At 52.6% G+C, this 13650-nt stretch overlaps 1 protein-coding gene across 2 annotated transcripts; it reads left to right on the top strand.

The window, feature by feature from the left end:
• Window positions 1–9049: 9049 nt before the first annotated feature.
• MAFB (MAF bZIP transcription factor B) lies at window positions 9050–12816 on the top strand. Of its 2 annotated transcripts, XM_075517196.1 has the most exons (2): window positions 9050–10772; window positions 12418–12814. In XM_075517196.1, exons 1-2 carry the CDS (start codon window positions 9841–9843, stop codon window positions 12443–12445), a joined length of 960 nt encoding a protein of 319 aa, XP_075373311.1. In that variant the 5' UTR covers window positions 9050–9840; the 3' UTR covers window positions 12446–12814. The 2 variants fall into 2 exon arrangements, with proteins under 2 accessions (XP_075373311.1, XP_075373312.1); XM_075517197.1 differs by having other exon boundaries at window positions 9053–12816.
• Window positions 12817–13650: the final 834 nt, after the last annotated feature.

Genomic DNA, 13650 nt, shown 5'->3' with positions numbered 1-13650 from the left:
GTCCTCTGGAGAGGGCCTTTGGGATGCTGGGTGGTAGGGAGGAGCAGACAGGAGTGATGCTCAGCACTTCAGGAGTACCGCAGGAGGAATGCTGGGACTGGCCCATTTGCAGAGGAGCCAGGTAGTGGCATGGACAAATAAACCAAGGGAGGATTAGGGCTGAGTGCACCGACAGGGTCCTACAAGCTCACCTGAGCTTAACAGCTGCTACATAACATGACAAATCATGTGATTCAAACCAGAACGGTTCAACCTCCCTTTCGAGATCAATGAAGACGTGTGTCCTATCTGCGGCTCGCTCCGGCTCGCACGCGCACACACCCCGTCTCTTTAGATTTGCTGAAAGCTGCTATGGTCTGATTTTCAGAGGTGCTGAGTGCCTGCAACTCATCATGACAGGCTATACATCAAACCCATCACCTCTTGGGAAACTTAATTACCCTAGTGGAAACCCTCATTTCAAGCATTTAACTGGTTCCTACTGGTTTCAGCTAGCCAGCTAGGTTTTGGAATGGATCACTCGGTTTGGGCTGTACTAATCCTTCAGGAGAAATAAATCCAAGTCCATGAAGACCAGTGTAGGCATCTACTGAAATGTCTAGAAAGGTATCAATTAAAAGGAAAAAAATTATCTATTTTTAAAACATTGAACCGATAAAAATAACTCACACTTGGCTGGTTAGAGCTGTTCATCAGGTGACTTGCTGCTGAACAGATGTCTCCAGCTGGGAATTCTTGGATGAAATTCTCTATCTTCTCCTTTTTTTATAAACCAGTTATTAAAGAAGTACATTAGAGGTTTGAAACATGTGTTAATTCAAGCCAGAAAACCAAAACAAAACAGAAACCACACATACATTGCCAAGAGAGAGGTTGCTGAGGTGTAATCACAGCTTTAAGGGGTGAAGCTTTTTATCTGGATGTTTGAAGGATGAAAACACAGTTATCAAAAAACCTGCAAATACAGAGTTAAGGCTGAAAATAAACAGGGCACTCGCACTGAAAGCATAGAGAGTCTTCGAGAAGGCTGTCCAGGTGACTCTAATCTGTTTTTTCCACAATGCTCAGAAACTGTACAAAGTGGTAGTTAATTGTGTATATGGAGATTAGTTTACAGCAATTAGAGATATTTTTTTTCTTAAATTTTCAGCCATGGTGGGTATTTTTTTTTATATATATATATTTAAAACCTAATTAATACCTGTACTGCTGTTTAGCCAAAGAGGCTGGCTAGAAGAGCTATAACTGAATCTGATGTAGCATGGGTATATACGGATTGCTGCAGGAGCTGTTTCTTTTCTGCCTTACAGGGTATATGCTGGAAATCTTGATGTGCATTTTGTCTCCACTAACATATGAGGAATTGATCCTGCCAGAGGAAAACAAGCAGGAATGATCTCCCTTGGTATAGCAAATCGGATGTGTCCCATAGGATTGCCATTAAAATAGACACAGAAATGAAGCAACCTTCCCTGACTACCTTTCATTCTCACAGCAGCTTGCGCTCACCTCGCGCTGCCGCTCTCCTTGCTGCATTCTTCTGCGAGCCCTCTCTCCAGCCAAGGAGATACGGTCACTATTTATGGGATCTCAGAATGACCCATACAGCAACTGGCCAATTTGGCTGGAGAACATTTAGCTTGGGAAACACTGGGTGAGAATTTGGAGCACCGCTCTGCTGCCGGCTCTCCCGCACAAATTAATTTAACCATTCTGCAGAGAAGCTCTGAAAGCAAAGAAACAGTTACAGAGAAACTGCAGCTTGCCCTAGGGACAGCACTGCGCTTCGTAAGCCCTCGCCACATCTTGGCCAAGTCGTGTTAGATCCGCTCCCCTCGGACCTTCCATAGGATCCTCGGAACGGCCAATGATGGGAAACATCTCCAGGGCCTGGAGGTCTAGTGAGATTTAAGCTGGGAGGTGTTCACAACACACAGTAGTACACAGACAGGCATGCTAAAACGCCGTTTTATTTCCCAAAGAGAAAATGGCAAGTTGCACTATGAGCCAATATTTTGTTTGGGCAAACGGAGCATAATTTACACTCTGAGACTGATTTTAAAAGCGTCTGATCTGGGGCTATTCAAGGCTTTGGATCTGTTTATATGTAAAAGAAACAAAGATTGGGAGTCTTTTTCTTTCCCCTGTCTGGGTAACAGCTGAATAAGTGTTCCTCAGGCTAACAAGGAGAGCAAACAAAAGCATTTCCCCAGAATTATTCCCTTTCTTTGTCTCTCTTCTTTTCCCTTCTCATGTTTAGGACTTTAAAATGTTTGGGGAGGAAGGTGGAGGCTTGCAGAAGCCACCTCGTTTCCAGTTCGGCTCATCTTTATCTCTCAGAAATGCACAAAAGGACTTTAATTTCACTCAATAATAGCTTTCTACTAAATACTTCCTCACTTTTCTTCTGCACCTGGAGCTATACGGAGGGGCTAGTGTAGGAAGATAGCTGCATTTCCTTAGGTGAATAGAGAGCTTCATTCCCAAAGGGCACAATAAACCTGATCCTCTTCTGATCAACAAGAGCACAGAAGCTGCAAACCTGACCAGTACATCAAAAAGGAGCTTGAAAAATACTTTGAGCAAAAAATGCTAACGGTGCATCCTTCTCCTGTAACTGCACTGATATTAAATCAGGAAACAGTACAGAACAACCACAAACACATATATACAGGGGCTGTCAAAACAGAAACAAAACAAAATCCCTAATGGGGACTAAAGGTGCAAAGAGCACAAAGAAGAATATACAGTATAGGCTTTATGATTATATTTAAATCCTCATGCAGCAAATGCTGGAAAGGGAATTCCGAAAATTTTCTATATGTAAGCAGTTTTTTTGATCCAGGACTTTGTGCAATAAAAAGGAATTACAAATCAGTCTGAATGAAAGGGTACGGGTCCCAGCGGGTGTCGGAGCATGCCCGTGGACTCCTGGGCTGTAACGACAGCCCCCTGATCCTGCAAGGGCCCAGGGACACGCTCAGCTCTGCTGTGAGTAGCCTTTCTGGTGCCGCGACCCTTGAACCTGCAGCAACGCTGGTCTTTCTGAAAAGGGGCTTGCATGGTCCTGGGTTTCCTCAAGCACAGCTGAGGCCAGATCTTCCTTCCCTCCTTCTTGACCGTCTAAAGATCTGATCATCAAGAAAGTCTCCTGCTGAGCCCCTTGGAAAAACAGGCAACAGACTGTGGCCAGAAAGGGGGGCTGACCTTTTCTGGAAGATCTCCCGGCTGCTCATGACTTTGTGACATTGGGCATAGGTCCAGGACACTTTCCCTGTCTCCCTGACATCTTCCTTTTCTATATCCCTTCCAAGGAAACAAAAACCCTTGGGAAGATCACTTTTCCCACCCAGACATCTGTGCAGTACCTCTGTATTCATAAGGGAAGCAGATAAGCTGGAGATAAATTTTTTTCTAGCGAGATGTGGTCCAAGTTCTGAAGTGTTTGAAAAAGATTTGAATGACACGAAATGCCATTGCAAAATACGTCTGGAGTAATTACAGTTCTTCAGCTTCTACTGGCTACTTCAGTCCCAAAAGGCGAATTCTGATCACTCAGAAAGGTTTTGGTGCTGCTTATTAGCTAAATGCTCCTGAAGGGGCTCAGATAATGAATTCAGCATGCCAGGGTTCAAGCGGGAAGCAGGACTCAGCCAAGCACAGGAGGAAAGCTGATCCTAGGAAGGCTTGAACAGGGGATTTTGTGCTTCTGGATCAGGTGTTTCTGCTAGAAACAATTTTTACCATGCTGGCAAGGGGAATAATACAAGAGGGTGTATTAGAGAAGGAGCTATGATGAGACTGCAGAGTTTGGAGATGATGAGAAAGAGACAAATTCCCTTGAAAACAAGTTGGGGTCGATTCATTCATGGTACAATGGGGCTAAGGCTGAAAGAAATAACTAGAAGGAGAATGTTTCTGCTCTCTGCTTACCTCCCTGCCAAAGACGCCCTCGTGGGACGTTATAGAAGAGGGTGAAATGTTGCCATTTCGTCTCGAAGGCCCCCCTTTCCCTCCCCAGGGTGCAGCGAGACCCCGAGCAAACTGCAGAGGGGGCCACTGGAGAGTTGCACTTCTTTCTCCGCACAAAAAGGCGGGAGGAAAGGCACGGCTGCAGCCCCCCCTCCAGACCCCGGGGCCGCGCACCCGAGCAGCCCTGCGCCCGGCGCTGCCGGCCCGGGCTGACCCCGAGCAGCGGGGGGCCCTGGGGGGACACTGCTCCCCCCCCCCAAAAAAAATCCCTGCAGCCACCCAGCCTCGCAGGGACGCGGAGCCTCGCCCGGGCATCAGCCCCGCCGTGCGCTAGTGCGGAGCCCCGCGGGCCGCTCCGCGCTCTCCGCCCGCCGGGATTCCCCCCTCCAGGAGCCGTCGCGCCCCCCCCCCCCGCCCCAGCCCCCCAAAGCCGGGGGCCGGCAGCCGCCTTCAGCGCTGTTGGAGAGCGGGATCCCAGCGCGGAGGGGGCTCGGGGACGGGCAGGTGACACCTCCTGCGCCGGGGAGCAGCTCCGCACCAGCCCCCCCGCTGCCGACACAAGCGAGGCCAGGGTTTTAATTAACCGTGCTGCGCTCAGATCAGTCCCCTAAATTCCGCCGTCCCGCGTAGCAATAGCCGTCCGGGTGCGCTTACTCTGCAGGACCCCCCCGCGACCGAGCAAACCCCAAACCCCCCGCCCGGACGTACCGATCCCCCCCTCCCCAAGCGGGGATTTAATGCTGGACACTGCGAAGCCTCGGGGAAGAAAAATACCCCCACACAAACCTACCCTTCAGAAGTGTTGCTCCACTCCCTTGTCACAGATCCACCTGTGAAAACGTGTCTAAAGTTAGTACTGGGATTTGCCCCGCTCTTAACTGGTTCAGGCTAAAATCCGAAGAGATCCCAGTTAACCCAGGAGGGTACAATAGCTTATTTTATACTGCAAAGCTGCTGTGCAGACTTTGTCCAAAGAATGTTGCGCGCTTTACTTTGACAATCCCCGCAGAAAAGAGAGAGGGAGCGAGAGGAAACAAAGACTTATGATTACCATTAGTAATTTAATCCTAAATTCGTGGGCCATTCCCATCAGCCCGAACAAGCAAACATCAACACTTTTCTTTCTCATGCACATGTATCTGCGATAGATGATTAACCAGGTCCCTCGCTGCTTACACAGGGGAAAAAAATCCTGACAAACAGCACGGTGTCTGCTTGCAGTTTGGGAAATTAAAAATCAAGCGAGGGGAGGTAAGAATTAGGAAAGTGATGTCCTTTTCCTCCATCAGTGCCGGCTGCCAGCCATGGGTGATTTCGGTTTGGGTGTTTGTTTGTTAACAAAACTACCATTTCAGCCAACGTATCCCACTAATATTATGGGGTGAAAAAGCTAATTCTGGGGGAAAAGTAGCAGTCAGCTACCAAAACCGAGGAGCGCTTCTCAGAGAACCAGTAGCAGGGAAAATACATATTTAACAGTCGTCTTATTTTTTATCAGTTACCTAGACCTGCTGTTTCTAAGAATTGGGGATTGGGATGCCACCGTAATACGATTCCCTTTCTGAATGTCACCCCCCCGGTTCAGGCAGAAGCCCTACCAAACCAGACACGTATAGGTATCTATATGCTCCAGTTTTAAGGGCGAGCTTTCAAATTTCAGTGGCTCAAGGACCCCCAGTGCCCTGCCCTGGGCGGACACGCCGGATGGAGCTGATCTGAAATGACAGTATCATTTTCTCTGAACTCTTCCCGATTTTGGCCGGGAGTTTGCGAAAGGGAGGGGGGAGACGAGGGAGAGCGGGAAGAAGTAATTCTTTACTCGAAACTAGCCTTCAAAAAACGGATCTTAAAAAAATAGAAAAAAAAAATTAAAGCCGCTCGATTAGCAGCTTTGGGGTGTAGGGAGACGGTCGCAATTAAACAAAAATCTCCCGGAAGGCTTGGGGGGGGAGGCGAGCTGCGCCCCGGCGCTGCGAGGCCGGGCAGGTGGGTGCCTCTCCCCCCCAAGGGCGGTACTGTTCCTCCGCGGGCGCGGAGGGGACGGGAAACCCTTTCCACAGAAGCCGGCAGCCGCCGGGGCCGCCGCTTTGCCCCGCGGAGGTTTTTAGGGTGCGGGCGGCCGCGCGGGGCCGGGGTGCGCGGAGCTGCCCCCGCGTGGGGCCGGGGTGCGCGGAGCTGCCCCTGCGCGGGGCCGGGGTGCGCGGAGCTCCCCGTGCGCGCAGCACCGCGCCCGCGGCCGCCTGGCCCCGCGGCTCGGCGGCTCGTCCCCGAGGGAGGGAAACTCTTCCTGAGCTGCCTCGCTGGGCTGCTCAGCCCAGGAATCCTCTTCTGCGCCAGCAACATTATTTCTTCCCCAATCCTTATTAAAAAAACCCCTGATGGCGCGGAGGAGCATCCCCCCTACCATATAAATCCCAGTGAGAATAACCTTTGGTGGCCACATAAAAACCTCTACAATAAACAAGATTGGCCTTTAACTGGGCATTCGGGGCACAAAGCGGTTCTCACTTTAGCCAGCCGCGTAACGCCGCAAGTTTTGTGGGATGTATTTTGTAGAGGGGAGCGAGGGGTAGAAGAGCAAGGGAACGGACCCAGAAAGTGCCCCGAAATTTTATGACGATGAGGATGGACGGGCAAACCCGATCTGTAATTCACAGTTTAAAAGATTAAGAACAGGGACAGAGTGTGTATGGACAGGGAGATAATCAGATCAATGCTTCCTCCGCCTTTCAGTAGCTCCACCTTGTGAATATACCTCAGTAATTATGAGAGGAAAAAGTATTATCCATCTAATGGCACATTTTGCAGGGCTGCATCCTAGCTTCCCGAGTGCTGGCCAGGGTCCCCTTTCCCTCACTGGCAACGATAACGTTTAACGTGCAGGTAAAAACAAAGCTTTCCCCAAGCAGCATCCGGAACCTCATAAGTAATAACTGCATCGGACCCCCACGGGAGGCTCTCGGCTCTCCCCGGGCCCCCAGGGAGGCAGCAGTTGCCGGACGGGGACCGCCGAGCTCCTGCCCCCTCTGCTCTGCCGGGGTGGCCGGTCCCCCCGCCCGGCCCCGGCCTGTCTGCGGAGGGGCACGGCGCCCGGCGGGGCTCTCCGCCGCTCTGTGCCTCGGGGCCGCTCGTTAACAGCGCAAAGACGGCGATTTCCCAGGTCTGGCACTGATGGGAAACCAGCAGCGCGGAGCCCGTGGGGACCCCGAAGCGCCCAGCACCGCCGGCGCTGCATTGCCCGTGGGGGACGCAGGGCGCGGGGAGAGCCGGGGTTCCACGCGTGTCCTCCCACACACGCGTTTGGAGCAGGGCAGCCTGCGGAGGGAGGTGTGCGTGCCGCGGGAGCGCAGTCCCGCTTCAGCCGGGATCGGGGGTGCGGAGGGACTCGCTCACCCCCGGGACGACAACGCTGGGGAGCACCGGGGCTGGCCGCCCTCGGGCGGTATCGACTGGAGTTATGTCTCCTCCAAATGTGGTGGGGAAAAACTCAAACGAGGCATTGCCACACGAAATTAAGCCCCGGAGCGCCTGTACTGCGGAGGGGGGATTTCGTCCAAATCCCCCTCCCCGGTTTCCACCTCCTCCCTCCGGCCCGCTGCCGGCGGGACACCCTGGAATTTTTTTGGGGGGTAGAAGGGGAGGGTACTTTGCGCGACTTTTGCCTCCTCGGTTCCCTGCGCGGCCGCGGCTGGCTCCGCGGAGATGTGGAGCAGCGGGACGAGCAGGGCTGGGCTGCGGGCATCGCCCCGGGTCCGGCGCTCGGGTCCGGCAGGGAGGAACCGACGGCGGGGGGGGGGTCTCCGCCTGGGGTCTTTCGCAGTGTTGTCCCAGCTCCAGAAAGGCAGTTCCCTCCTAATGAATTTCTGAAAATCAGGCAGATCTTGAACTTTTTTTTCTTGTTCTTTTGGCTAAATAAATTGGGGTGAGGGGGGGAATATGGGAGATGCTGAGGCGCAGGGCGCGGAGGCGCAGCTCCGGAGCAGCGCGGCGGGGCCGGGACCGCCGCAGCCCCGCTCCCGCTGCCGCTCCCGCTGCCGCTCCCGCGTCGCTCCGCTCGGCTCCGCTCGGCTCCGCTCCCGCCCGCCCGTCCCCTTTTTTCCGGGTGTTTTTTCCCCGTGAAAAGCAGCTGTTATTCTCCAAACGGACACTTGGGGTCGCACTTTCTGTCTGTTTGAGCGTAAAAACAGTGTAAAAAGAAGCCCTAATCTCCCTTAATCGTTACAAAATGTTAAAAAAAAAAAAGAATTCCTGTTACCGGACCAAAAAAAAAAAAAAAAAGGAAACTAAAAAACCTTACAAGCCGAGTCCTCCTTTGCATGCAGTCACTCACTCAGGGAACAGCAGAGGAAAGCAAACACGGTCCCCTCAGAACTGAAATGTAATTATATTTTCTCCCTTCTCTCCCTAATATTTGCAATTGTCTGTGTCAATGCCTTTGCTTTACTTTAGGGAGAGATTTGCTTCCTGTAACCGGGAGGATTTCCCCGGTTGTGTAAGGAGAGCTGACAGCCTTGCCGAGCCGGTGCTTCCCTCGCTCCCGGGTCCCTGCGCATCCCCTCGGCGCCACCCCGCAGACCCCGCGCTCCCTCCCCGGCCCGACCCGGTGCTCGTTCGCGGCCGCTTTTTTCCGCGCTATCTTCGCATCGGGGACGCTTACATAAAGTTGGAAGGGACGATGCGTGTGTGTGGGACGGGGGGAAGCTGCTGCCTTGAAATTTGCTACGGGACGGCAGCGGGCGAAGAGGGACTTTGTTATATTTAGAACAAAGGGACGGGCAGGATGTCCCCGAGCCCTCCTCCTTTGTGGACTGCAGAGGCCGAAGGGGGGGGGGGGGGAATAAATAAATAAAGAGGCGGCGGTGGCGCGGGAGGGGGGAGCGAGCGGGAGCGCCCGGCGGAGCGGGGCTGGGAGCGGCGGCCGCTCAGCTGGCGCTGCCGAGCTGTCACGGCGCGGCCCGCCCCCGCCCCCGCCACCGCCCCCGCCCCCGCCCCCGCCGCCGCCGCCGCCGCCGCCGCCGCCCGGCCCCGCCGCCCGCCCGGCCCGGCCCGGCCCCGCCGCCGCGCTGCCATTGGCGCGGCCGCCGCCGGCCCCGGCCCCCGCCGCGCTCTCGGCGGGCACGGCCGTATAAGAAGCCAAGGGGGGCTGCGCTGCGAATCACAGCTGCACAAGGAGCGCTGGAGGCGGCAGCTACAGCGGAGACCTGGGTTTTTCTCGTCCCCCCTCTCCTCCTTTTTTTTTTTTTTCCTCCTCCTTCCCCTCCTTCCTCCCCCTCTTCCCTCCCCTTCCCCTGCGCTGCCGGAGCCAGCGAAAACTCCCGTGCAAAGCCCAGCCGCCGCCGCCGAATAGCCAGTGCGCTCCCCCGGCCGCCTGCTCGGGCTGGAAAGTTGCGGCAGACTCCGGCGCTCTGCTGCCGCGGGGAGAAGGCTCCGGACTTACAAAACCCAGACGGGGGCACGGGCTAGACGTTTTGCACCGTTCTTCCTCCTCCTGCACAGACCCGAAGGCAGCATCTCTGTTTTGTTTTGCTTTTGCCCTTCCTGCTGCTGCTCCTTTCTCCTTGCAACCGGGTGTCTAAGTGCCGGGAGCTGCTGCAGCCTGCGGGGCGTTGCAAACGCTGATACAAAAAGACAGGAGACATCCAGGCGGCCCCGGGTGCCGGCTCGTCCCTGGCTTTGTTGCTCCGGACTGAAGAAGCCCCAGAAGCCGGGAGAAGGAGGCGGCGGTGGAGGGGGAGCGGAGGAAAGGAAGCGAGGAAGCAAAGCCAAAGTTGGTTTGGAATAAGGGAGCGCGGCCAGCCCTCTGCCAGGCTGCGCGCTGGAGTGAGGTCTCCAGCCCCCTCCGCCGGGAGAGGTGCCCGCAAGACAGCGATGGCCGGAGAGCTCAGCATCGGAGCCGAGCTGCCCACTAGCCCCCTGGCCATGGAGTACGTCAACGACTTCGACCTGATGAAGTTCGACGTGAAGAAGGAGCCCCTGGGCAGGAACGACCGCTCGGGCAGGCACTGCACCCGCCTGCAGCCCGCCGGCTCCGTCTCCTCCACCCCCATCAGCACCCCCTGCAGCTCCGTGCCCTCCTCGCCCAGCTTCAGCCCCACCGAGCAGAAGACCCACTTGGAGGACCTGTACTGGATGGCCAACAGCTACCAGCAGATGAACCCCGAGGCGCTGAACCTCACCCCAGAGGACGCTGTTGAAGCCCTCATTGGGTCCCACCAGGTGTCCCAGCAGCTGCAAGGCTTCGAGAGCTTCCGGGCCCACCACCACCACCATCACCACCATCACCAACACCACCACCAGTACCCCGCGGTCACTCACGAAGACCTGGCTGGCAGCGGGCACCCTCACCACCACCACCATCATCACCACCAGGCCTCTCCCACTCCCTCCACCTCCTCCAGCTCCTCCCAGCAGCTCCAGAACTCGCACCAGCAGCATCCCCCCTCCAGCAGCGTGGAGGACCGGTTCTCGGATGACCAGCTGGTCTCCATGTCTGTGAGGGAGCTCAACAGACACCTCCGAGGCTTCACCAAAGACGAGGTGATCCGCCTCAAGCAGAAGAGGAGGACCTTGAAGAACAGGGGCTATGCCCAGTCCTGCAGGTATAAACGTGTCCAGCAGAAACACCACCTGGAGAACGAAAAGACCCAGCTCATTCAGCAGGTGGAACAGCTCAAGCAAGAAGTGACCCGGCTCGCCAGAGAGAGAGACGCCTACAAGCTCAAGTGTGAGAAACTTGCCAGCAATGGCTTCAGAGAGGCCGGCTCCACCAGTGACAACCCGTCTTCCCCTGAGTTCTTCATGTGAGTGCTTAACAAAAATAATTAAAAAACAAACAAAACTCCCCACCCCCCAAACCTGACCCCCGTCACCTTCCCCCCCGCTCCCACCCTCCTCTGACATCTCCATCCATCTGTCTGCTTGACTAGAGAGAAAGAAGGAGAGAAAAATAGAGACTCGATTTTTTTGCAGCATCCAGTCTTCTAGAGTAGCTGTGGGAAAAGTAGGCTGGGGGTGGGGACGGGAGAGGTAAAGTGCAACTTTTTGACTTTCGTTTGTGAGTTAGAGAGGGACAGAGGCAGAGGCAAAGGAGAAAAGGACAAGTGAAGCGTTTTATAGATCGCTTGCTTGCAGAACGAGATGTACTTTAAGAGAATAATAATAAAAAAGGACAATGAACAAGCCATCTGTAACATACTGCCTGCTTGGAAAGAGAGAGGACATATACAGCACCATCTCATGCACAATTTACCTGCTTGGAAAAAGAGAATAAATAAAAAGGACAATATATGCAAACTCTTCATATATTGCCTGCTTTGAGAAATAAGTTACAGGACTCAGATGGGACATTCAATCTCAGAAAGGAAAGAAAGAAAGAAAAAAAACTCATCAGTTTTATTGCCTGCTTGATTATATAGAAAAATACGAAAATCTGCATTAAAAATATTAATCCTGCATGCTGGACATGTATGGTAATAATTTCTATTTTGTACCATTTTCTTGTTTAACTATAGCATGTTGATCATCGAACATAGATTTCTGTTGTTGTTTTGTTTCATCGATAAGAAAAGCATCACAAGTTATCAAACTTTTTACTGCTTGTGCAGTTTTGTTCGTTGGTTTTGCTCTCTTATTTTCTTTTATGGTTGTTAGCTTGTAAATATCTGCTACTTCAAACCGCACAGGAGAAAAAAAACACAAAAACAAAATAACATTTCAGCAGGCTGGTTATACGGTTTGTTTGGTATTAAAGAGATACTTAAGGAAAAAAGTTATGGGCATTTTGCATTAGAAAAAAAACAACTTTGTATATCTGGTGCACTTTTAAGTTGTATTTTTTTTTTTTAGTTTTCATTTTGGTTTTTGTTTGTTGGGGCAGAAGCAAAACCGCCTGAATGGCATTGACAAACCTAAACTTAACAGGGAAAAACTCCCATCGGTCACTAGAGCCTACTCCATGCTTTAAAGTGGCAGCGAAGCTCTTTCCTTCAGGACAATTCCCAGCCTGGAGTGGTCAGGCTTGGCCATATAGTTTCCCTTCTGATTGTACACTCAGGAAGCGAAGGACGGACGAGATACCAGTTCCTTTTAAGAAACAACTGCCCCTTGATTTTCGGTAAATAAAGAAAAAAAAAAAAAACCCCTCCTCCGCGTTAGGAGTGAAGCTGCAGTAGCAGCGAGGGCTCCGTGTTGCCACTGAAGTTGGGTTTCTCACTGGCAGCAGCGGATGAGGGGCTGGGAAAGCATATAAAACTCAAACTTTTTTTTTTTAAGAAGACATACTGCAACTTCTAAGTGTATTCTTTGGCAATGATTTGTAATCTGCTTCTCTGCTTCCCTATGCAGCGAGTGAAAGTTTTAGCCAAAATTTATTTGCAGTTGTATAGTAGTAGTAGTTTGGAGTCTTATGGGTGTTTTTATTACTTTTTTTTTTTTTTCCTCCTGCAGGTCAGTAAAAGGATTTACGTTGCACTGACAAAAATACCAAAATGAAAACTTATTTTTTAGTTTCCTTTTAGGATAGCTGGCACTGCTGGCCGGATGCATTTTAAGTTTGTATTAGTTTATAAATTAACAGTAATAACAAGATTGTAATGAACAGCATGGTGCTTGCAGTTTTAAATATTGTGGATATTAGTCATGCATCAGAAAACGATCTTTGGTTTTTACTGATTCAACTGTGTTGAAATCAAAACATTGCAGCAGCGGAAAAAAAATTGTTTTTATTTCATGTAAAGTTCTGAAGGGATCAATTTCAAATCCTGCTTATGATATGAAAAATATTAAAAAACCTGGTCTATTGTAGTTTTATTCAGACTGGTTTCTGTTTTTGGTTATTAAAATTGTTTCCTATTTTGCTTATTAAAATTATTGAAATGGCATTTCTTGGAGGGACCTGCTTCTCTGACGTCTCGTGTTCCGAAAAAGAAAGGAAAACTTTTGGACCCGTACCTACCTGCCCTCCCGCTGCTGTCCAGCCAAGGCAGCCGCCGAGCTCCTCTCCTAACGCCCGGCGCTGGGCTTTGCACGGGGGCTTGCGAAGCTGCTTTGCCCACTCGCGAACGCTGCTGCACTCCGGGTAGGACCGCTCAGCCTTGCACCCTCCGCCTCTGTGCCCAAATCTTGCCCGGGGCGGGGGTGAGCACCCCCCCCCCCTACCCCCCCCACCCCCCGCCGGGAGAAGCGGAGCGACGGGAGCCCCGCGCCGGGCCCGGCTGTGGCGAGGCGTCCCCACCCGCTGCAGCCCGGCGGGGAGCGGGAGCTCCGGCCTGAGCCTCCCCCGGGCTGCGAGAGAGGAGAAACGCTGAGTGCAGGCAGGTTTTGTGTGTTTGGGGTTTTTTTCTTCTTTTTTTTGCATTAGAAAAGGAGAGGACTTGGACAAGGCTGTCCTTTTCCCCGGCTCCTTTGGGATCTGGGCTGGCCATTCACTTTCCTCCTCTCCATCTGCACCTTCTATTTATTCCGGCTTTTTTTTTTTTTTTTTTTTTTAAGCATGAGAAACGGGCAGTTTAGCAGACTCTTTGCGTGTGGAGAAGGGGACAGATCTCCCCCCGCCACCCCCCAGGGCTCAGCACCTCGCAGCCCCACCATCCATCAGCAGCTTTCAAGGCAGATAATCGCGCAGCTCCCTAAGCTGCGGCCAGCGGAGGCTGGAAATCGCCCCCGCTCCTCGCCTGGCTG

This window comes from Mycteria americana, chromosome 14 (genome assembly GCF_035582795.1).
Source record: "Mycteria americana isolate JAX WOST 10 ecotype Jacksonville Zoo and Gardens chromosome 14, USCA_MyAme_1.0, whole genome shotgun sequence".
NCBI classification, from domain to species: Eukaryota; Metazoa; Chordata; class Aves; order Ciconiiformes; family Ciconiidae; genus Mycteria; species Mycteria americana.
Note: the sequence above shows the minus strand (reverse complement) of the source record. Positions and strands in the feature narration are given on the sequence as shown.

Excerpts from the sequence above, each read along its gene's own strand:
- MAFB (XM_075517196.1), top strand. The coding sequence starts at position 9,841 with ATGGCCGGAGAGCTCAGCATCGGAGCCGAGCTGCCCACTAGCCCCCTG. Across the intron at positions 10,773-12,417 it reads TCTTCCCCTGAGTTCTTCAT|GTCAGTAAAAGGATTTACGT; the intron begins GTGAGTGCTTAA and ends TTCCTCCTGCAG.